The 23507-nt window shown below is 43.4% G+C and overlaps 1 protein-coding gene across 1 annotated transcript in view; it reads left to right on the forward strand.

Moving 5' to 3' along the window:
- cttnbp2 (cortactin binding protein 2) overlaps window positions 1–23507 on the forward strand; it is a 102068-nt gene that overhangs the window by 32875 nt on the left and 45686 nt on the right. The window contains exons 2-3 of the mRNA XM_085780152.1: window positions 13441–13671; window positions 21028–22444. Coding sequence (XP_085636278.1) covers window positions 13441–13671; window positions 21028–22444 — 1648 coding nt within the window. The remainder of the gene's footprint in view (window positions 1–13440; window positions 13672–21027; window positions 22445–23507) is intronic.

Below are 23507 nucleotides of genomic sequence, written 5' to 3' on the forward strand. Positions count from 1 at the left end.
TAGTGATTTCAAGGCCGAATCTACTAGTTTCCTACTGTAGTTTTCCAAATGTTCTCCAGAAACTAAAACAAAGTTGTTCACTCACTTATCAGACCTTTCAATTGTAATCGATCGCTTTCAGGATCATGTTCACATCTTAACTGCCCCATTAACTGTCTTTTATTCTCAGTAGTAGGCTACGTTATCTCTCTTTAAAGGAGCTAATTGTGTGTATAGCTACAGCTGTCGCTACGTAGCTAATAGTAGCATTAACGGCTCTACCAGTTTTACTAAGAGCTTCAGCCGCAGTTGTGATTACAAGATGTGATTATAAGAAGCAGCTGCTACAATTCTTCAGGGCAGATTTGATTCTGCAGCGACTCGGTATCGGAAAATGACGGGACTAGCTTGTTAGCATGCTAACTGCAGTAGAAGAAAACAAGTTAGAAACTGAAGCAGAACAATAGTTAATATTGGTGTTATTGTTGATGTAGACAGGCTGTGGGGAGGAATAGATGAATAAAGTTTGATGCTGAACTTACAACGTTCCTCTGAACAGATGCTAATGCTAGCTATGTAGCAGCAAAACTTACCTTTTCAGCTCTGTGAAAAGGTCACGTTATGAAAAGTCCTGAAGCTCAAAACTGTCACAAATCAAATCACACAGAACAAACAAAATAAAAAAATAGGCCTAAAAAAACCCACCTGAGTGAACGTTTAAATGTCAGGTGCCCTTGAGCAAGGCACTGACCGCTGATCCGCTGTCACGCAGCACATCACAATCAAAGTACAGATGTTAGCGCTGCTTCAGCTTGAAGGTGGAGTGGAGAAGGTGGAGTTGATTCGACTCACACGCCACATTGACTCGGCTCGACCCCGTGTGACTGCAACAGGAGCCCCGGTCGATAGCTAATATTGACGCGACCGTCGTCCTATGAAGCTCTGGTCCAGGCGTCACCGGCGGCAACAGCAGCAGCAGCACAGCAGCTGACAGGAAGTGTTGATTAAAAGCCCCCGCGGCAGGAAACAGGCACCACTTCAGGACTGTTTGCACAATAAACCACTTCTGGTTCAGCAGCGACTGAGCTCCTCCAGGCTCAAAGTCTCAGCCTCTTCAGACTGGACGTCGTTTTTCAGCCAACGTCCCTGAACATAAACTTCATTGTTGTCACATTAACACAGTCTGGATGCTGTTACATAATAGTAACACGTGACATAATCATTGTTGAAAACACATTGATTTCTAAAGCACAACATTCACACACAGGTCTTTACTGTAGTGTTTGGATTGTGTGTGTGTTTGTGTGTTTATTGACTTGATTATTGTCATTATTGGTTATCAGTTCCATTAATTCAAATATTTAGTCAATGAAATGTCCAAAAAAGCAACATTGCATCTTCACTGACAAGTACAAAGATAAAGATGTCTTTGTTAGCCATCGACAGGTGTTTTTACTGTCGAACATCAAGGATTAACTGGGAAAATTTAGAAAATATTGCTTAAATATTGATTGAAATAATCAAAAACTGCTGTAATCTAATGATCTAAAAATGAATTAATCACATCAGCACCAGCGATAAGCTCCTGTAGTTAAAATCAGATGAGTTAGTTGCTTTTGGATTTGACTAATTCAATTTTCAATGCATATTGGACCAAAGTATAACTTCCTCTGTGTATATGAGGCCCTAACGCTGAATAATGTCCCCGCTTCTTCTTTTGAATCTTGAATTGACACATCATGTTTTGCTTTTTATAAAGGGTGTTGATAAAAACTGATCTGATCTTTTCGATTGAACTGAAAACAGGAAGAAGCATCTACGTGTCTTAATTTAACTGATCGCAGTAGACAATGAACTGATGACCTCATTCACACCCTCATACTGCTATTTTTTATTTTATTTATTCATTTGTTTGTAATGGGACTCTGCATATTCTCTATCCAATCCATCCATCCATCCATCCATCTACCTCTTTCTATCTATCATCCCCCTCTCTCTTTTTCTTCTTTCTTTCTTTCTTTCTTTCTTTCTTTCTTTCTTTCTTTCTTTCTTTCTTTCTTTCTTTCTTTCTTTCTTTCTTTCACTCCATTTCTGTCTTTTTACTTCTTTGTTTGTTTGATTGTTTCTTTCTTTCTTTCTATTCCTTTTCTCTTCCTTTGTTTTTACTCCATTTCTTTCTTTCTTTCTTTCTTTCTTTCTTTCTTTCTTTCTTTCTTTCTTTCACTCCATTTCTGTCTTTTTACTTCTTTGTTTGTTTGATTCTTTCTTTCTTTCTACTCCTTTTCTCTTCCTTTGTTTTTACTCCATTTCTTTCTCTCTTTCTTTCTTTCTTTCTTTCTGTCCTTTTCTTTTTTCTCTCTTGTTTCAATCTTTCTTTCTTTCAACAATTTCTTCAGCTCATTCAGCATTGCTTCCAGCATTCACACCATTTCCATTCTTGGAAATGTTTTTTCTAGTCATGATTCATATTCGTTTCCTATAAATGAGCATGCAAAAAATTCATGTTCAGGGTCAGAGCTCTGTTCCACCACAGTCAGCTCAGGAGGTTTCAGGATATTTGTATTAAAAACTCATCATATCATTTCTAGTTCAGTGAATAAAACGAACCTGTGATGTGATGTGATGAGTGGGAGGAAGAAGAAACTGAGTCGATTAGTGTTGGTGTGATTAGACTGTGCAGGGGGGATCGGATCACTGCTTTTAAACTTCCCTTGAATGCAACATTAAAGGAGAGCGTCTTTTCTCATCCCATTTATCTGAGCGAGCACCTGCTTTTTGTCTTTTTCTACAGTTTTTTTCTAGTGTACTGACCTGTAGTTGTATAAAATTCTTCCTTGCAGCTGCACAAATCCTGTTTTATGAATCTCAAATGAAGAAACTCATATACTTTATAATTCATCTTGGCAACAGTTGCTGCTGCTGCTGCTGTAGTGCATCATGCTGCAAAACACATCCACATGTCGACTAATTGTTGCACCTCTGTGGGGTTCTTGGTGGTTAGAGCGGTTAAGGGCCATGTCCTATGTTGGCATTGCTCAAAAGCAGTGATCGCCGGATCGATTCCCGACCGTGCGGATCCATACTTACTGCGTGTCGTTTCCACACAGCCTCTCTCAACTGTCCTGTCAAATACAGGTGCATCTGAATAAATTAGAATATAATGGAAAGGTCCATTTCCAATAGTTCAAGTCAAATTCATGAAATGTAAGCCATAATCATTACAAATAAAATGAATTAAATAAATAAAGACACAAAATGTTTCATTCTGTGTATAATGGATCTATGTAATATATTAGTTTCACTTTTTGAATTTAATTACTGAAATAAATTAACTTTTCAATGATATTCCCATTTATTCAGATGCACCTGTAAATGCATTAAAAAAAGTGCACATACAGTATGCAAATCAGAATCTGAACTAGTGCAATGAGTGTATTTATTATTTATAGTACAAATGATAGTTCATATAGGGTTGCAAAGGGGCAGAAAATTTCCAGTAAATTTCCAGAAACTTTCAATGGAAAGTTAAGCTGGGGAATTTTGGAAATATTCCAAATTGTAAACTTTCCATGGGAATTATGGGAATTTATGGGAATTAACTGGAAATTGGGGTTAATTTAAACAAACTATTTGTATCACAATAACATAAATGTAAATATTTTTGTTTTGTCATAAGCAGACATCCATGCAAAAATAATACAATTTAAAAAACATGACATTTCAACAGATCCCCCACCCAATCAAAAAGTAAAATCCTGTTAATTCCCATGGAAAGTTTCCAACTTTGCAAATTCCCGGAATTTTGCAACCCTATTCATAACGTGAAACCTGCTTGAATCCTCCACTTCCTGTCTCTAATGTCGAGTTCTTAGCACTCAGACTCTCAGTTTGTACGGTTTGGTTTCCCACTTGGTCTCTGTGACCTCTGACCTCTCAGAGTCAAGCACCCTCCAGCTTTTCTCTCTCTCGTTTTTATTTTTTTATTTTCATCCGTAAGTGACTGTTCTGTTCTGTTCTGTTCTGTTCGGCCCCGTCCATCTCTGTTCTGATTGGCCGACGGCCCGGCTCGGACATAAAGTGGCGTTCACACAGAGGATGACTGGAGTTAAACGAGACACTTGAACACATGGTGCTCTTTTCTCCGCCATATAAAGTTTGGAGTGACCCCTCTCTCTCTTTCTCTCTTCACTCCTTTCTTTGATTCAGTCGCTCGGCTCGTTTCTCCTCTCTCTCTCTCTGATTTCACATGTTTGTCATTTCTCCACCTCTCTCACCTGTCTCCCACCTTCCTCCACCTTCTCTTGCAGCGATCCATCACTCGTTCCCTGCTCTCTCCCTCTCTCTCTCTGGCTCTGTTCCCTGAACCCTCTCACCCACTGAGTGCAGCATGCCTGTAAAGGTTGATGCTAATAATACTGAGCTCTCACTCTGCTGCTGCTGCACTTGTAAATATGAGAGTTACTGTTGCCTCTCTTGTAAATACACTGACATTAACCCCCCCCCATCACCCCCCCACCACCCACCCACTCCAAACCAGCAGGTAAACATCTTCATTAAAGTGAACAATGGAGGTCTGGGTTAGCTTAATGCAATTCTCCAAAATAAAAGTCTTTGTTCTGATGATTCATGAATAATGTAAATAATGACAAACATTTGGCAAACAGATCATTAAAATACAATAAATTGCACTTAATGTAATATAAAAAGTAAAATTACAGTACTTTTCGGACTATTGAGCACACCTGAATATAAGCCGCACCAGCTAAATTTGAAAAGAAAATACATTTTGTACATATATAGGCCGCATTTTAATATAAGCTGCAGGTTTTCATGTTGTAACCCGAGATATTTACACAGAAAGACAGTAGGGAACTATGCAAGTCCGCTCGCTTTTCCGCTGTTTTGGTTACGCTCCTATCGCTCATGTGCTTTTGTTGACAATGAAGCCGGCGAAAAATCAATAAATGGAGCGGTGGATGACGTGTGCAGAGACGAGGGCGGGCAAAAAAAGTAGCGGCTTATAGTCCGAAAAGTACGGTAGTAAGATAAAGTTGTGGTGAAGATCAATAAGCTTCCAGTCACACATTATGATCATTAGACAAAAAAAAATAGATGTGTCCAAAAGTCCATGAATAAAATGAACTTCTGTAAGTTTGCACCTGTCAGATTTTTCACAATAAGAGCGTAAAGATACTCACAGAGAAGCAGTTGTGCTTTCATTTTGTATCACCCCACAGAGCCCCAACAGTGTAGTGTAGCTTTCCTTTAATGACATCCAATGGATCTATGGGATCAATGGAGCCTCAGGGGAGAGGGGGGGAGGGGAGGGGGTTGGGGGTCTGACAGCTGATGAGATCTCAGAGGATTGAGCTCCTCTGGCCTTCACCCAGATGCAGTGGTAATAGGACGACCCTTGACCCCGAGCCCCAGCACGAGCAGGAAGTATTGACGAACCTCTGCACGGCTGCAAACAGGAAGAGAAACACACAGAGCTGTTACAGTCACAGGCGACACAGGGCTTTTATTTTGTAAAATATTAACACTGACTTTTTTTTATGAGAGTTTCTCAGGAGCTGCAGGCGAAGCTGCACCCAAACTATTATCTTCACCACCGCTGAATAACCAGCTGATTAGTTTCTAGACTAATTGATGAGTGATTTCATCCATAAAACAACAGGAAAAAATGTCTGCTCTGGTTTCTTCAGATATAAAAAACAACAATAAAAGCATCAAATCATCGCGTCTGAGAAGCAAAAACAAGAAATAAATATCTGGGATCTTTGTTTAAAACAACTTTTAAAGTTTTTATTTAAGAATTAAAAAAAAAAAAAGACAAAATAAAACCAGGGCAGGAAGTGAAGGCATGAATCGTCGCCTAGCAACAAACTCCAACAATCTTAGAAACGTGGAGCTGAGGCAGCGGAGCAGCAGCTCCTCTGGTCTCTGGCTCTGAGTAAATATTTACAGGAAGATCCCGGGAGTTGAAGAGTAATTTAAAGATGGCGGCACGTTGCTCCTGAGTATTTACAGTGGAGCTTTGCACCCCCTCCTCCCCAACCCTCCTCTTCCTCCTCCTTCCTCCTCCTCAGCCCTCGGATGGTTCAGACGGTGCACTGCAAAAACTCAAAATGTCTAATTTCTAGTCAAAAGTAATCTCTTTCCCCTCACCACCTAAAAATTAACTTGTTTTAAGATCATTTTCATTTGTTTCAAACTAATTTTCACTTGAAATAAGTAGAAAAATCTGCCAGTGAAAGCAAGTTTTTTGTGTGTTTTATAATAAGGAAGAAAAACTTGCTCCACTATCAGATTTTTCTACTTATTTCAAGTGAAAATATGCTTGAAAGAAATAAAAAAGTGTTTAAAAACAAGCTGCTTTTTATGTGATGAGTCTTATTTTAGGTATAACTAGATTTGTTTTGACTAGAAATGACATTTTGCCTAGAAATAAGACAAATATTCTTGGTAAGATTTTGAGTTTTTGCAGTGTGCCTTCAGCTTCCAGAGACGAGTCCAGAGCTGATCATTGAATAACTGTCACTGAGTGTGAGGATTTTCTTGGATTTATCTGATTTATAATCAATTATTTGAAAGGTTTTAAAATATTAAATGGACAAAATGACTCATTTGAAGATATTCAATGCAGCAGATGATTGATCAGCTGATTGGTTTCAGCCTCAGTTGAGTTTGTTCAGTTTGTGATGAGAGACATGTTTCTGTGGGTGATTGATGGTCGATTGTTCAGAGAGGTGAAGAGACGAGGCCAACACAAACACACACACCAAGATGAAAGAAAGTGTGTGTGTGTGTGTGTGTTCATCAGAAATAGACAGTAGCGCTCTCTACTTGAATCTTAAAGGACAATTCTGGGCAAATTCAACTCAGGGCTGTATTTTCCTAACATTTTAGGTCTAAAAGAAGGAATCTGAAAAATTTCAGTTTAATTGCTCCTGTTTTGCGGTAGTTGTCTCTGTCCCCGCAGCATCTCCACGGCAGCGATGAATGGGAGCGGATGGAAGTGAAGTTCCGCTGCTTATAGGCTGTTTACATTCCTCAAAACCGCATTTTTTTCTATACAGACAGTGTCAGATGGCTACGCAAACATGCACCGAGAAGTTTATTAAACTGAAAATCTTCAGATTCCTTCTTTTAGACGTAAAATGTTAGGAACATACAGCCCCGAGTTGAATTTGCCCGGAATTGTCCTTTAATTCACAAACCACTGAATTATCTTTCTGTTATTTCTGCTCCTCTCTCTCTCACACATACAAACACACACACACCTACCTTTCCCGCGGCCGGCGGTGTGTTTATATTGGCCAGGCGACAGCATCAAGCGGCCGCCTCAGTCTTCTCAGGATTCACCATCAATCTTCACACTCTGTGCTCTTTAAGTGTGTGTGTGTGTGTGTGTGTGTGTGTGTGTGTGTGTGTGTGTTTTTTAAGTGTGTGTATGTGTGTGTGCATTGTTCAGCTCTCTAATCCAAACTTCTCCTTCTTTGGCAAATCTCTCTCTCTCTCTCTCTCCCTCCCTCTTTCTCTCCTTCTCTCCAGTCTCTCACTCTCTGGCTCGCTTTGTCTCTTTCTCGCCTCCGCGTCTAATTCAAACGTCTCTCGCCCCGGTTATTAAACATTCCTCCCTCACCGGCCTTCTGTCGCTGAGATATGTGAATCATGACTCGCTACATAAATTAGAGAAGAAAGAAAAAAAGAAAAAGTCCTGAAACTGTTACTTCCTGACACTTAGAGAACAGAGAGAGAGGGAGGGAGAGAAAACGCCGCCTGGCTGTTTAACCCTCCGAGGTCAAGAACAGTCAGATACAGTAAATGATCTCGCCGGCGTCGATCAGGTCACATGACGTTTGTTTAAAGCACCATAACAAAAAAAAACACAAACAAAGTCACCTGCTGTTGACTTATTGTGAAAGTTCAGATTTGAAACTCTCTCCCAGTTTTGATTTGATGTTGATAGATCATATAAAAGCAGAGATATGATGGTTTTAATTTGTTGCATTTCTGTCAATATAGTTGTCATTTTTACAAAAGGGGGGACAAAAAATGGTGAAATAATCTGATACCACACTCTACGAGATTTATAGGTAACACTTTATAATAAGCACACACTATTAAGCATTAGTTATTGAGCATTAATGCTGAATTCTTCTTTTATAACGCATGAATACTCATTATGTAGTTTATAAATACAGTTAGTGCTTATCAATGATGAGTAAAACATTTTTAACAGTGTTTATAAACGAGTATTCATGTGTTATAAATTATGAATTCAGTATTTAATGCTTAACTAATGCTTAATAGTGTGTACTTATTATAAAGTGTTACAGATTTATATTGTATTTTTGGGCCCAATATTTCTATCGGTTTGACTGAAGAAGGTCACAGCACCATTAAAACATATTTTCTGTATTTTCAGTTCTACAGTGTCTCTGTATTCTGCACTTTTGTAGATCTACTTGTCCGTCTCCTACGTACCTGTCCTTCAAACTGATGTGCTGAAGTGTTTTTTTCTATTTTTAAGCCCAATATTTGAAATGTATTGAAGAAAAGCCTCTTCAGACGTAGCCTCTCCTCTTTCATTGGGGTCTTTAGACACACTAACACATAACAAAAACAACTTTACATAACACACATCCACTACAAATACATCATGCTGCTCACCCACTCCCACATCAGTCAAACAGTGTTGTGTCAAAAGCCACTAATAGGCTGCAGGAATGGTAAGTGTTTATACATGAATGAAAAAGGAGATGATGCAGTCTGGTTCAAACAAAAAGTTTACTTTAAGAAAAGAAATCAATTACATCCTCATCATGAGGAAGCAAAACCTTTGCTCCCATTCCTGACGCAGCTCTCTCCAAAACTACTCGAGCTGCACGTGACGTCATTTCCAGTACAAACTAAAGGAGCTTTCTCAAAAACAAACACTGAAAATATAACCTATGAATCCAAAAGATATAAAAATCTTAACTTAACTGTCCTCCATTCATTATCACTCTTGCACATGGGAAAATACACAAGTGAACTGAATCCATTATAACAACAACACCACAAAAGAAACTTTGTTACATCAAATTAAAAGCATGAAGAATCTGTTTTGAGAGTGTAGAGAAATCATGCAACAACGGATCAGATGGAGTTTTATATTGAAATATGTTTATAAAAGTATGTCAATGTCAAATTGAAGTTGTGCTGAAAGAAAAAGATACCAAACATGGGGATAGAAAACATTTTTTATATAAAGGCCAAATCCAAAGTATTCAGAACCGTTAAAAGAAGTGTTGGATGTGAAGAGTTTCTACGTAGTTCCATGTGTCTGAGCTGATTGATGAGGTTTACTCTCCCTCCGTCTCCCTCTCACCACCACTTATGGTCAGAGGGTTTTGGTCTGAGCAGCTGCTGAGCTGCAGCCAACTGGGTTTCTGTCGGGTATGTGACCGTTTGGAGCGGTCGGTCGGTCAGTCGGCCGGTTGGGCGGGCGGGCGGGCGGTCGTCTGGTTGCGGTCGGGATGAGATGATTAAGAGCAGCTCTGATGTTAGCGAGCTGCTCTCAGGACTCAGGACCAGGATGATGATGATGATGATGCTGCTGCTGGACTTTTAGTAAAGCTTTCTCACATTTGGTTATATTTGTGTGTGTGTGTGTGAACCACCTGTACGGCTTCAGGTTTGACTGTTACTGAGCTTACTGGAGTGACATCAGTGGGAGAGAGAGAGAGGATGAATTTTAAAGGGATAGTTCACCCAAAATTGAAATTGTGCATGTCCATATAACGGTTGCAAATGGATACCAACTGTCTTCGTAACAAAAAGACACACTCAAAAAACATCCAAATACCTCCATGCTGCTCGTATGTAATGTCCGTCTTGTATTGAAGCCCCGAAATGCGAAATTGTTCCAGAAAAAAATTAAATAAGTCTATATTTCAAGCTTGTTTTGTAGCGGAAACTTCTCGAAGCTCCTCTTTCCGGTTCGTCAAATTTGGACAAACTGGGAAGAGGAGCTTCCACTACAAAACAAGCTTGAAATATAGACTTATTTAATTTTTTTTGGAACAATTTCGCATTTTGGGGCTTCAATACAAGACGGACATTACATACGAGCAGCATGGAGGTATTTGGATGTTTTTTGGTGTGTCTTTTTGTTACGAAGACAGTTGGTATCCATTTGCAACCGTTATATGGACATGCACTGCTACGCCGAGACCCCCTGTAACTCAGAGAAGCCACGGAGGACCCTGAAACTTCTCCCAGCCCTTAGTCCACATGAGGGTGAGTAGATAATGAGTGAAAAGTGGAAAAGATTTTAAGAAGTTGTTTTTTTATTTTTTTTTATTAAACCAGCCCTGAGGAAACGCTGCTGCTAAATAGCTGCAGACTTTTCCTGTTTATAGCGTAGGTGTGTTTATTGCTGAATCGTTCCACATGGGATCTAATAAAGGATGCAAAACTCTCACATCATCATTTAAATTCACTTTAGGAAGAACATTTCTGTGATGTTTGTTTGAAAACCAGTTGATGAACTGATGCAATGCAGCTCTAATTAAAAGTGAATATGCAAACTTTACCTGTTCACGGGGGAAATGCACCTTGTCTCGTCTCTTAAAGGGACAGTGTGTAATATTTGTCAAAGTTTATTGGCAAAATCTGAATATACTACTAATAGGCCTATATTTGTGTGTATAATCGCTATAAAATAAAATCTGCCTTATAATTCTTCCTTTACATACAGTATAGCACGGGTCTTGCTTAGAGAGTGTCGCCATCTTGCCCTGCCATGTTTGTACGGAACGGAAAATCCAGCCAACCAGAGAGCACGTTTCAAGAGTTTCACGTTCATAAATAAACAATAGGAATATTTAATAGATAAATAATAGAATCGGATTGCTAGATGTCACTGTTTTCCCCTCATTTTACACACCGGACCTTTAAATGTGTTGTTTGTGGATGGACGGTTGATGCTGGAGGTCCAGAGCTCTGGTCTGAATCGTGTCTGTTTGCCTTCAGTCATTGTAGATGTAGCTTTCTTCAGCTTTCTTCAGCTTTCCTCAGCTTTCTTTAGGCCTTGTGGAGGAGCAGCACCAGGACATAGAGGCCAGATTCCTATGTTGCTGTTATGAATAGTTGGATTTAACTTGAACTTAATATTACGTATACTCTTAGAAATGAATAAAACACCTCTCTTGACCTCACTGTACCAACTCCTGTGGATGAATCTGATGAAACAAGGTCGGCAGAACTGATTCACCATCGGTCAGGACAGGGTTCATTCCCTATTGAGTCATGCTTTTGGGAGTTAATGTATCTTTTACTATCTGAAAAATAAAGTCTGGACTTATCGGCCTGTTGAAAAGACTCAGTTCAGTGGGTTCATCGCTGATTCTTGTGACTTTATTTTGTTGTAAAAGGTCAATTTAACTTCTTTGTTGTTGTGAATTTCTACTGTAACGGTTCCAATCGATAACAATAGATACATAACATCCATCACAATGCAGCCTGACATCAGACGTCTAATATCTCTCAGCCATAATTACTCTCCTAATATGGAAGGATGACAGGAAGAGGTTGTTTGTTGCCAAGGCAGCCAATAACGCCGTGTCACACCTACGCATCACATCCTGCTGATAGTGAGAAAAACCACGAGGTGAAAGAGTTGGAATAAAAACAACCAAAAAAAAAAAGGTAGTGTAGTGAATCATTTTCCAACATAATGAAATAATTTAAATAGATGTAAACTGTATAAACCTGCTGCTAGGCAACCGTTTGTCAGGGTTTTGTCGTGGTGGTGTCACCTGCTGAGCTTCTCCTCGTGGGACGGATGTAAAGTGTCAGAGAAACGCAGGCGTCTCGTCGTCTAAAGGGGGAAACCGGGAAGAAGCTTCACATCACAGAGCTGTTGAATAGTTGATGTCGTACATTTTGGTTTTGTTTGTTTCTTCTTTTTCTCGCTGCGTTCACGTGCTGTTTGGAAAAGTCTGACATCCTGAGTTTTCCTGCTGCTGCTTACATTTTGGTCGGAGCAGGAGGATGAAGGATAAACACCAAAGTCCAGGCTCGTCTCGCTAAATCATCTACAAGGAGATTTTTTTTATTTATTCATTATTTATTTATTTTTTTTACAGCCTTTGGCAGGTGTTGGGTGTTAGACCCTGAATGAACCTGTGAAAGCGGCTCCAGTGTTGTGCTGTAATGAGAGCAGGAGCTCCGTCTCCATGTGTCTGTAACCTGAGAGGAGCTGCGGCCGCTGCAGCGCTGAGAGCTGCTGGAGTCAGGCAGGCGGGCGGGGGGGAGGTGGGGCGATAACAGAAAAAGTCAAACAGGTTTAAAGGGACATTGTGTAACTTCTCTTGTTATCTATTCACGAAAATCGATTATTTCTAGGACTGACCCGATTATCATATTTTCATAATCGAAGCTTCGCGGACATAAAATCAAGGCCGGGGGGGATGCGTGTCTGGGGGGGGGGGGGGGGTGCGCGATCGTAGCGGAAATAATGAAAGTAATGGCAAGCAAACACTGCATATGTCCAAAATCAGGCAGGTTTCCAGGATGCCAAGTCGCCTACTCATTTTAATGTAACAATTGCCGATGAGAACCGGTGTCAAAAAGGAAAAAAGGAAGGAAAAATAAACAATCGATCACAGACTTTATGATCGATTACCATGGCAACGAACGAAGCTTCGAAGATTAGGTCAGCCCTAATTATTTCATTCAAAAGTCTGTTTTTCATTCATCAGTAATCCCCCCCATCAACAAACTGAAGTGTTCCGGTAAGCTCTGAATTTGCCGTTCATATCATTTATATCTACATGGAGCGGGTAAGCTCAGTGCTGTCGGCTCAGGTCGAGGTGGCGTCTGTGAAAAGTCACCGCGGTAACGCAGCGAGGAGGAATGGAGCGTTACACTGATGCTGCATTCACCTGCAGTCGGGCAGACGGCCGTCGTCGGTAACAAACCAGACGTCATTTTAAGTCACAGAAGTCCAGAGAAAGCCGGTAAAACGTGGGTCGGGTAAACAATACGACATCGCCATGACAACATATTGTCACGTGTATTGTTTTGCCTCGTGCTGACGAACCACTTGTTTACATAGAGGCTTGTTTATGCAGTTACATGCAGCGGCTGTTGTCCGTCTGCTGTCTGCCCAATTTCACGTGAATGCAGCATGAAAAATACGACTAGATGGGAGTAATTCCTACACAATATACCTTTAACGATGCTCTCTCTCTCTCTCTTTATTCTTTCTTTTTAATCTAAATTTGTTTTAAATTGACTATTATCCCTTGTGTTGTTGTTTTTTTGTTTGTTGTAGTGTTTATGATTAACTATGTTGTGCTTTTTTTTGTACAGCACTTTGGTCGACTGAGGTTGTTTTAAATGTGCTTTATAAATAAATTGTGACTTGACTTGACTTTAACGATGCTCTTTCTGTCTCTGTCTCTCTAGGCTCAGAGGAAGGAGGTGTTCCTCCAGGAGCGATACGGTCACTACAGCCTCACCGACCCGTTCCTGGCGCTACAGAGGGACTTCGAGTGCGGGGTCCCCCGAGGGGACGCGGAGCGCCGGCCCCTGGGCTCCAGCCCCATCTCCGTCCTGGAGGCCGTCATGGCGCACTGCAGGAAGATGCAGGAGCGGATGTCGGCCCAGCTCGCCGCCGCCGAGAGCCGCCAGAAGAGGGTAAGACGAGGAAAATCTGTGATGTGACTGAAACCAAACCTGTGTGTCACCTGTGTTTGTGCTGTGGGAACGTTTCAGTCCCCGAACGAGCTGCTGTTGGACAGAAAACTCTTCATGCATTTTATTGAAAAAAAAAAACAAAACGCTGGAAGGAGAACATGCTGGGACTGAAAAACTGTTACGATTCTGAAACCCATTAACTTGACCTGCTCTCAAGTTGTAAAAAAAAGAGGCAGAAGTGAAACAGCTGCAGGCAGAAGGAGGAGAAGTGCGGGTCAAAGACTCACTCACTTTAATCTGTCGTACATGTGATGGAGCGTGAGCTGCGTTTCCATCAACCTGCTGCAGGCTCACTAATAAAAACCACTCTCAAATGTCGACAAAGTTGGGGTTAAATCTTCCTCATTTGAAGGGATAATTCAACATTTTGGCAAATTGGCCCATTGCCAGAATCCCTATAGTCATAGCAGTAGGTTTGTTACCTTTAATTGTCGGTGCAAGCTATTTTCAGAATGGGATTTCTTGGTTTCCCTCATCAAACACACAATCCAACAACTCCAAAACGATCTGGTGGACAAGTTGTGACCTGCACATTCACCACGCTATGAGATAATAACAGAACGTTACCAGACAGAGTTGTTTTAGAGGTAAATTCATGCAAAACCGCTGATGCGCGTTCCCGTCGGGGGCAGTTTTTCAGCAAGCAGTCTCTGCATTTACCTCAAAAACAAATCTGTCTCATAGCGGGTTTTTTTTAGGCTTGTTCGTTCCCCAGGCAAGTTATTTTTTTCATTTTTGTGAAAAAGCCTTTATTTACTCGGTTGCAATCGGGTGTTAAGAGGATTTCTAGCAGATTAGTAAAAAATGATCCAGAATAAGATCTCCATCCCAACCTATAAATGTGACTCATGTCTGCGATTCCTCAGTGGTGCAATAATTCATTCATGGAGGTTGAAGGAGGTTCTTCCGAGAAAGAAAAGCAGTTTAATTATTGGAAAAAATACAGAACAAACGAACATGAACTAGTTCATTGAATCTGTTTATGAACTGAACTTTGAATTAGTTATTGTAAAAGAGGCGAAATAGAGCTCCAGCTGTGCTTTGACCTATATGGCCTGAATCCATCAGTGTTTAGCTTTGTTGCACTGAGGTCAGCAGATCTTCAGTCTGAACATCATCATCATCATCATCAGGGTTGGTCCTGCAGCAGAGACACCTGCCGTCTGGACACGTCCTGTGTTTACTTCCTTTCTGACCACAGGCTGTGTTTGTTTACGCTCACGTCCAATCTGTGAGGTGGAAAATCTCTGACGGAAGAGAAGAGAGTGTGTATGTTTTTGGTGTATGCATGGGTATTAGATGAATGTGGAGGACAGAAGTGTGTGTGTGTGTGTAGTTAATTCCTTTTTTCTGGTGTGTCTTTTCTATTTTCAATGGCTGAATTTGTGTGTATTTGAGTTTGTGCATATTGTGTGTGTGTCCCAGGTCTCTTTAGGATTATATGGCTCTGATTAACTGGGCAGCCAGATGTCTGCTATGGCTTTGTCCCATTTTCTCCCTCCATCATCTCTTCTCCCCCCTCCCCCTCCTCCTCCTCCCTGTTAAGGAATATGGATGTGTGAAAGTGTTTGAATGTGACACTGTGTGTGTGTGTGTGTGTGTGTCCTGTACCTGAACTCTGCTATAATAACAGAGATGATACCTTTTTGAGCCAAATGGAAGCTGTGTTAACCACACTCACACACACACTCACACATTCACACATAGATGAGGAGTTGTGGGCGAGGGAAGGAAGGGAGAGGTAGTAGGAGTTGGCCGTTCTGACAGGAAAGCTGGTCAAACAGATTTCGGGGGCTGTGGTTCGTCTGTTTTTCTTCCATCCATAAAAACGTGAACGAACACTGTCTCAGATTTTTATACCGGTCCTTTCTGGCTCAGCACCAGTACCAAAATGTTTTTCTACGACGGCGTATCGGGGCCGATGTAGGAATAAAAAGAATAATTTGAAAAACGAACTGGAAGATTGAGGTGAGGACGAATTTTTTTGAGCTCAAAGTCAGAAATTTACAAGAAAAAATGTGGGTTTTTTTCTTATCAAGGAAAGGAAACGTGTCCACATATACAAGGTTGGACAGATATGAGTTATTCTGTGTGACGCCTGCAGAGACAGATCCTATCAAACACACATTTTTCAACCTTTTTCTTGCAAATTTGTGATTTTATGATGTCGGAGAATATCCAAGTTTTTTCTTTCTCACAGATTTCCAACATTCAACTTGAGATTTATCCCCCATCTCTTCCAACAACGGCTCTTAATACGCTGTTATATTTTGTTACCTTGGCTTGGAAAAGAAAACCATGTCCTCTTCTTCTCATTCTGCACAAGTGATATAGTCAGGGCTGGTGGCATATAGTTTCCATGTTGCTCATCTGTACATCCTGTCCTCATCAACCCAATATTTAAGTTAAACTTCTTCATTTGGCCTAAACGTCCACTGACTGAACTAAAGGATGAAGTGATTACACATACGATTGCATGCAGAAGGAAATCGTTTTCATCCCGTTCATAATGATCAGGAAATACCTCATTAAGTGTTGCTTTGATCCGAGTTTGAGATAACGACAAAGTCTCAGGTCAGAAAAGGGCAACTTGTACTGAACTGAAGTTTATTTAAGTTTAAGTTGCACCTATAATTCAAATCCATTCATACACAGTGTTATGCTGGTTCCCAGGAGCTAAAATTGAAAATGTTTCCTTGATAAACAGATTCTGTCCTCTCCAGGATTCTCTATTTAGGAACATTTTTGGGGTTTGAAACAAAAATACACGATGACAGATGCAGTAAAGAGTCAGAGAATTAACATTTTTTTGCTGCTTTTTCTTTCCATATTTCAAAGAGAACTGTTTTGATTTGGAAAAAGCCATTTGAGGCTATTGGGGATTGGAAGAAAAAAATTTAGTTTGTTGATCAGTTTCTGCATCAGTGAGCAAGGATGATGATGATGATGATGGTGGTAAACCTGACTCAGATGTTCTGTGTGTTTTCTGTGTTATTCAGAGCTTCGTCCACAGATGTTTGGTTTGGTTTGGTTTGGAGTAAAAAACAGAAAAAAACACAGATTTGGCCTGAAAACTCAGAAGGAAACCCCGTCGTCTGAGCTCAGCAGCCAGAAACACCGCCGTGCTGGGCAGCTTCGACCTTGAGAGAGAGTTTTTTTTTCTTCCTTTCTTTCTTTCTTTTTTCTTTTGGGTTGATCTGACCCTGAAAATGTGCGTAATAGCAAGAGGCAGCCACCACAAAAACAACAGTTTACCCTCTTTAGCGCAGAATAAACGGTCCGTGTCACCACTGATTGCACAGTTGCACCTTAAACGGTTCGACGGCGGGCCGCGGAGCCGTCAGCCGGGGACAAATGGCTCCGCTGGAACCGTTAAAATGACCAGTGACACAGCAACAAACCCCACAGAGCTGAGAGACACAGGCTCAGCTGTAGTTGGAGATAGTGGTGGTGGTGGTGGTGTTAGAGGGGGAAGGGGGGTTGGGGGTCCGTCCTCTGGTTGCTGGGTAGAGTGAATTTCACCGGGATAGTCGCTGCTATCTTTATCCTCTCGGTCCGTTCCCACTCCTGTCGTCCTCCTCCTCCTGTGAGTAAGCTGCTGAATTATCCATGAGGTCTTAGTGAAGCTGCAGGCAGGCATGCAGGCATTCGTACGTAACACACTGAATCAGTTCATGGGCATAATGAAGACACCCCCTCCTCCCTTCACTCTCCCCCTCCTCTCTCTTCTTGCTCCCTCATCCCAACCTGCATGAATGAGTCATGAATTCAGAGGAAGCCTTAGCCCCTCTTTTCCCCTCTGCCGATGAAGAGACATTGTATTTGTCACTTTTTGCGGGCAAACAACACCGCCAAAAGTGTTGTTGTCGTCGTGTTGTGGGGCTGAATTTGGAAGCGAGGTCACGACACGACCGCCGGCGCTGAAATTCCTTTTTCTTAAAATAGTCCTCAGGCCGCTGCCTCCTCCTCCGATCGCTCCTTCTCTCATCCCCACTTCTCCACATCGGCTGCTTTTTTATTCTTGCAGATACCTCAGTGCTGCAGCAGGAAATGTTAATTTTTTCTTTTTTTAAATTCTTTTAGGGAAGATTCTCCTCATAATGTTTAATAAAATATTTAATCAAGCAGTAGGGGATCTCAGTAGAAGCTACCTGAGCTGTCTCCGAGGCGTCGCTCTACAAAAATGAACTCCAGCTTAATGTCATTATTATTTTAGGCATGAGCAAAGACTTTACACACTCTGCAGAGGTTATCACTGCCCACTCTTTGTTCAGTTTAATGAGACCTCTGCATCGACACAGGCACATAGAGGGGGGGAAAAAAAGTATGATGATCCAGCAAAAAGACACAATCCTTACTCAGAGTTCAACATCATCCACCCAGGAATACACGTAAAAATCCTTTGTACTGCACAGCGTTGTGCTTTTAGGTTAAATTTACCTTGCACGTGTGGAGATAGAAAGCAGGAATTACTGCACAGCCGCTGTGAAAACTTTCTCGAGTCGTAAAATCCAGCCCCGTAAGAAAATAAACAGCCGGATGGTGTCATGCTGCCAGGTTGTTGTCGGTCTGGACACGGCCTTCTGGAGAACCATAAATTTAGAGAAGTTTGCTATTTCAGGTTGCGGCGCTTGGTTCAGAAGGGGAGGAGGAGTGTTGCTCTGTCTGCATTTACACCTCAGAGGAAGTTATGAAGCCGCTGCTGCTTGTCAATGACTCAGCAGCTCCCGCCCGATGTGGAGATGGTGAAAAGATGTTTAATGCTCTGTCCTAAAGGTGAATCATGGTTGGTTTATACTTAACAAGACCAGGGTCAAAACTTTGTATGTAAACACAGAGAGTGGAGTAGAAGTCCAGCCGTCCAGCCACATAATTAGTATTTTAATGCAGCCACATTTCCCAGAAAACTGTCAAAAAACAGGAAAAAGATCCAAACAGTGACTGAAACTCTGTGTTTTGAGACTAAATTTAAACTTTTAAGCCATTTCCAAGATGCTGCAAGCTGCAAAATTGCAGAACAATTAGTTTGGAAGAACAGCAGTCAGTCAGCAATAGACATTCCCATTGTGGTAGGCTCCACATCACATGTGAAGGCCAAGGTATGAAATGGTTTTCTGAACGTCCACAATCCAAAGTTTTGTATGGAGCTGACGATCGTGCCCAGTGATGAGGCATGATGAATATAAATTGTTTAAGCTTCAATTAAATGATTGATTGATTGATTGATTGCTTTAGCTTTAAGTGTCCTACACCCAACAATGTCCAGACCATTTGGGCTTAGATGGCATTTTTCAACAACAATAATCAGAATCACCACAGAGCTACTTATACTTTTACCAAAGTACAAAAGAACATCTCAAAGCATTCAGTTGCCATCACAAATTGAGTATGTCATTCTCTTTCTTAATTGCCATACTTTTCTGTAGAAATCTTCCTAAAACAAAAGATCTTCACCCCCGAAAAGTTTTTTTTCTCAAACTGCTATTTTCACAAATCATTGCACAATGGATGATGAAATGCAAAAAGAAAGACATCCTAACAATCTTTCCATCTGCCTACTCCAATTTCCAGTGGTAGGGTACCAGGCACGTCATTAGATTTAGTCTTACATAAGTGTAAGAATCTTGTGTATAAATTAGAGAAGAAGAGCTCACTGTCTCTCTAGAGGACAGTCATAATGTCGCACCCAGCTCTTTCTTGGAGAAGTGACAGAAGTAACTGTAAGAATTGTTAAAAAACAGAGAAGTTCATACCCTTCTGACTTTCTCACCTCCACGCTGGAGGCGTATCGCTGCATGAGGTGGGTGTGAAAGTCATATTGTTGACTCTGGGATGTATCTGATCATTTCAAACTTTCCAAACAGTTGCCTGAGTGGGAAGGCTCTGGAGATGTTTGACGATCTAGCAGACACTTCTGTTGAAGCCCGTTGGCACTTTAAGAGATTAAGAAGTTTAAAGATTTCAGAGGCTTTTGCAGCGGTGCAGTGGCGACACTTAATTGCCGTTCAGAATTTATAAAGTCGCTTTAATCCTGCCTGGTTTCAGTCTTCGCTGCCCAGTGAGTCACCACCTTTAAAGCATCCCTGAATTTGTTCTTCGGAGGCATTAGGCCGACTTACAACAGACATAATCCTCACCCAATTAGCAGCCTGTCGTAGCACCTCCTTTCGAGTAACAACTGGTGCTCCCTTGGCGCCTCCCCTTTGCTCATAAGCCCCTCGCTCCTCCTCAGCATCAGCTGGCGCCGATATGTGCTCCCTGATGGTCTGGATCAGGGGAGGCAGAGCGGTAGAGGACGAGAAGGGCGGGGAGATGGAGGTGGCGGAGGGGGGGTCTCGTTTGGGACAGGGGGTGGCAGGTTGTCGACTCTTTTGTTTGAGGCTTGTTAGAGTGATGGGGTCTTGGCAAGTGGGTGGAGAGCCCCGGTTAAGCCCTGTTACCCTCTGTGAAACCAGCTCCGAGCCAACAATAGCAGCGACGCTCCAGATATAGAAGCCGGGGGCTGTGACAAGTCATCGAAATTCAACCGTTATGAGGAGGCGGCGTCTGTGCGAATAGACAAATTAGACCGTCTCCTCGAGCGGCCACATTGATTAATAAAGTGTCTATTTGTGTAAATTTCTGCTCATCCGTCCGTCTTTCCTGTCAATTCAATCGAGCTGTTTGTCCTGCTCGTTTTTCATTTATCTGATTTGTCTTCTCTCTCCTTGAGAAAATTGTTCTGGCTCACTTTCGCTTTGTGACTAATGAATGACTCAGTATTCAGATATGGACGGTCGCTTTACGGTGAAATGCAGGCAGATGGGTTTTCTGTCAGATACACCAAAAACAAAATAACTCTAGGTTTTCTGTGTTATTTCATGTGATGGATGATATTTTCAGGATGCATGTGATGCCCGGTGCGTCACAGATGGGTTGTTGCTGTGACAGGCGGCATGATAGGTGATTGATGTATGTGAGAGGTATGTGATGTTTGACATGAGTCTCATAGAGCATACGTGCAGCTTGTGGGGGTGGTGGTTTGACAGCTGATGGGAAGGAGAAGACATCTGCTCCCATGATGTTGAGGCCGTGACTATCCTGTAGTTTAATGGTTTAAACACGGTTCCATTTGCAATGACATAAAGAAAAGCAGCAAATCTTGACATTTGAGAAGCTGGAATGTGCCAATGTTTTGGTTGAACCTTTGATTAATTGAGTGATCAGCTCTAGATAAAGGTTTGGTGTGTGGAACTGAAACCCATGTCATGATCTCCTGGTGCTACTGTCTCCTGACTTTGTTATTTCTTCTTGCAGCTGGAGATGGAGAAGCTGCAGCTCCAGAGTCTGGAGCAGGAGCACCGCAAACTGACGGCGCAGCTGAAGGACGAACGCGAGAAGAACAAGCACATCGTCATGATGTTGGTCCGAGAGTGCAAGCAGCTCGCCACGCGGGTGGTCGAGGAGTCGCAGCGGTTCGACGAGCTCCAGGCTCGCCTGGACGAGGAGAGTCGCACCTCTGGCCGGCTGCAGGAGGAGCTGGGCACCGAGCGGCAGCGCAGCCAACAGATGGAGGCCAAGATGGAGAAACAGCTGTCCGAGTTCGACACCGAGCGGGAACAGCTGCGCGCCAGGCTGGGCCGCGAGGAGTCGGAGAGCCAGAGTCTGCGGCAGCAGGTGGAGCAGCTCAGGACTGAACAGGGCGACGGGAAGGAAGCCGCTGTCGCCCCGCCCGCTGCTGCTGCTGCACCCGAACCTGCTGCTGCCGCCAGCACGCCGCCCAAACCTAAAGCTCTGACGTCTGTGTCTGTAGCCACAGAGCCCGTCAGCTCTCGAACGGCATCTTGCCAAACGGACCTGCCCCCCACTGAGGTGGAGGGTCCTAAGAAGACCCCCCTCACTATACCCGTCAAACCGACCCCTGCCAACTATGTGGGCCTGAGCCTGCCAAAGACGTCCGGCCGGGGGATCGTCCACAGCAGCTCGGCCGGACTGGCACAGACAGAGAATGGCTCAGAGGGCCAAGCCCCCCACGTCCTCCCCACCGGGGTCAGCCCCCGTGTCCAGGCCGCCCGCTACAAGTTCCAGGAACAGGACCAAAACGGCACAGCGTCCCAGAGTCCTCCGGCCCGTGACCTCTCCCCCACCAACCGTGACAACTTTGCCGCCAAGCAGCAAGCCCGTCACACCGTCACGCAGGTTCTGTCGCGCTTCACCAGCCCCCCGGCGGGGGGCGGCGGACCCCTGCGTCCGGGCCTGCCCCACTCCGCCTCGGAGGGAGGCCCTTTCCCCGGCCGCCTGAGCCATCCAATCGGCATCAAGTCGCCCACGGTGGCCAGGATCGACCGGGGAAACCCTCCCCCTATCCCTCCCAAAAAGCCAGGGCTTTCCCAGACCCCCTCCCCTCCTCATCCGCCCATCAAGGTGGTGGGAGACAGCAGCCGTTCCCCGGGGGCTGGGCTGAAACCGGCCACTCCCCAACTGCCGCCCAAACCCGCCCTGGACCTGGTCCCAGCCCTGACGGCCTCTCAGGTGGGTGCCGGCCGGGGCCCTCAGCGGCAGCCGGCAGCAGCATGTGCAGAGTGCCCCCCCGTCATCAGCCCTGCCACCACTGTCAGTAGCCCCTCCTCCATAAACCCCCCCTCCTCCACCACCACCTCCTCCTCCATTAGTGCTCATCCATCCTCCCGTAGCCCCCGTGCCTCATCAGGCAGCCCCCTGGCAACAGCATCAGGTAACGGGGCTCCTCCGTGCTCCATCTCCCTCCAGTTCTCCCTGCTGCCTCTTCTCTTCCACTGTCTTTCCACAGGCCTAGCTTAGCTTAGCCTAGCCTCGCCTTGCCTAGAGCACTGGAAAAGAGAGTAATGACACCACCATTGATTCCCGTGGTAAGGGTTTTGCGCCCCGAGTGGCAGGATATGGGTATTGCAAAAGCGCCCAGAAAACTCATTCACTCCAATGTATGTGTGTTGCCCACTTGCTTGTAAATTGATGAAAATGGCCGTGTTTTTGTTTTTAGGTGTCCTGGTCATATCAAATTATTGTTTATTACAAAATGTAGATTGAAACATTAATATAGACAACTTTTTTACTCGCCTATGTGTTAATGTTTATCTGTAAAGGGTCCTCAATGATGCTATTAACGTGGGTGATCTATAAATGTCCTTAAATTATTGAAAATACCACACTTGCTCATTCACCAACAATGCAGAGATGTCAGTTCTTGGGCGCTTTTGCAATACCTACACTCCGCCATCAGGAGGCGCTTCCATTGGACCAATGCGTGTCGTTACTCTCCTTTCCAGTGCCCTAGCCTAGCATAGCCTAGCATAGCATAGCATAGCGATCAGGTCACAGTGAAACCGGTCTAACCACAGGAATGTGACGCAGAATAGCACATGGGTCAGTTCAGTTTATGTGAGATCCGATGTCTCTCCCTCTCTCTTTCTCTCTCCTCATCTTCTCTCTCTCTCTCTCTCTCTCTGGCCTCGATGTGTCCTCCTCCCTCTGGGCGCCTTTTGTCTCCCATGTTGTCACGTTAGCCATGTCGGTGTCGGTATCAGCCGCGGACATTGACAACATGTCCAGAGGTTAGGTTATAGCTGCAGCAGTCACAGCAGAAGGAGGGTGTCAGGGTGAATTGAGGCAAACCAGATAGCCCCCCCCTATCCTCCCCCCCTCCCCCACATATCTCCTGTGGCGTTCTCAGGTTGGTTTGTCGGCCTTCCTATACCAGTAACCCCCCTCTCCTCTCTGAAGCTGATGCCAGAGGCTGCTCTCGCCTCCCCCCTCCCCTT

The sequence above is a fragment of the Trachurus japonicus genome, chromosome 6 (assembly GCF_045865225.1).
Source record: "Trachurus japonicus isolate A0001 chromosome 6, Traja_1.0".
Classification (NCBI taxonomy): Eukaryota; Metazoa; Chordata; class Actinopteri; order Carangiformes; family Carangidae; genus Trachurus; species Trachurus japonicus.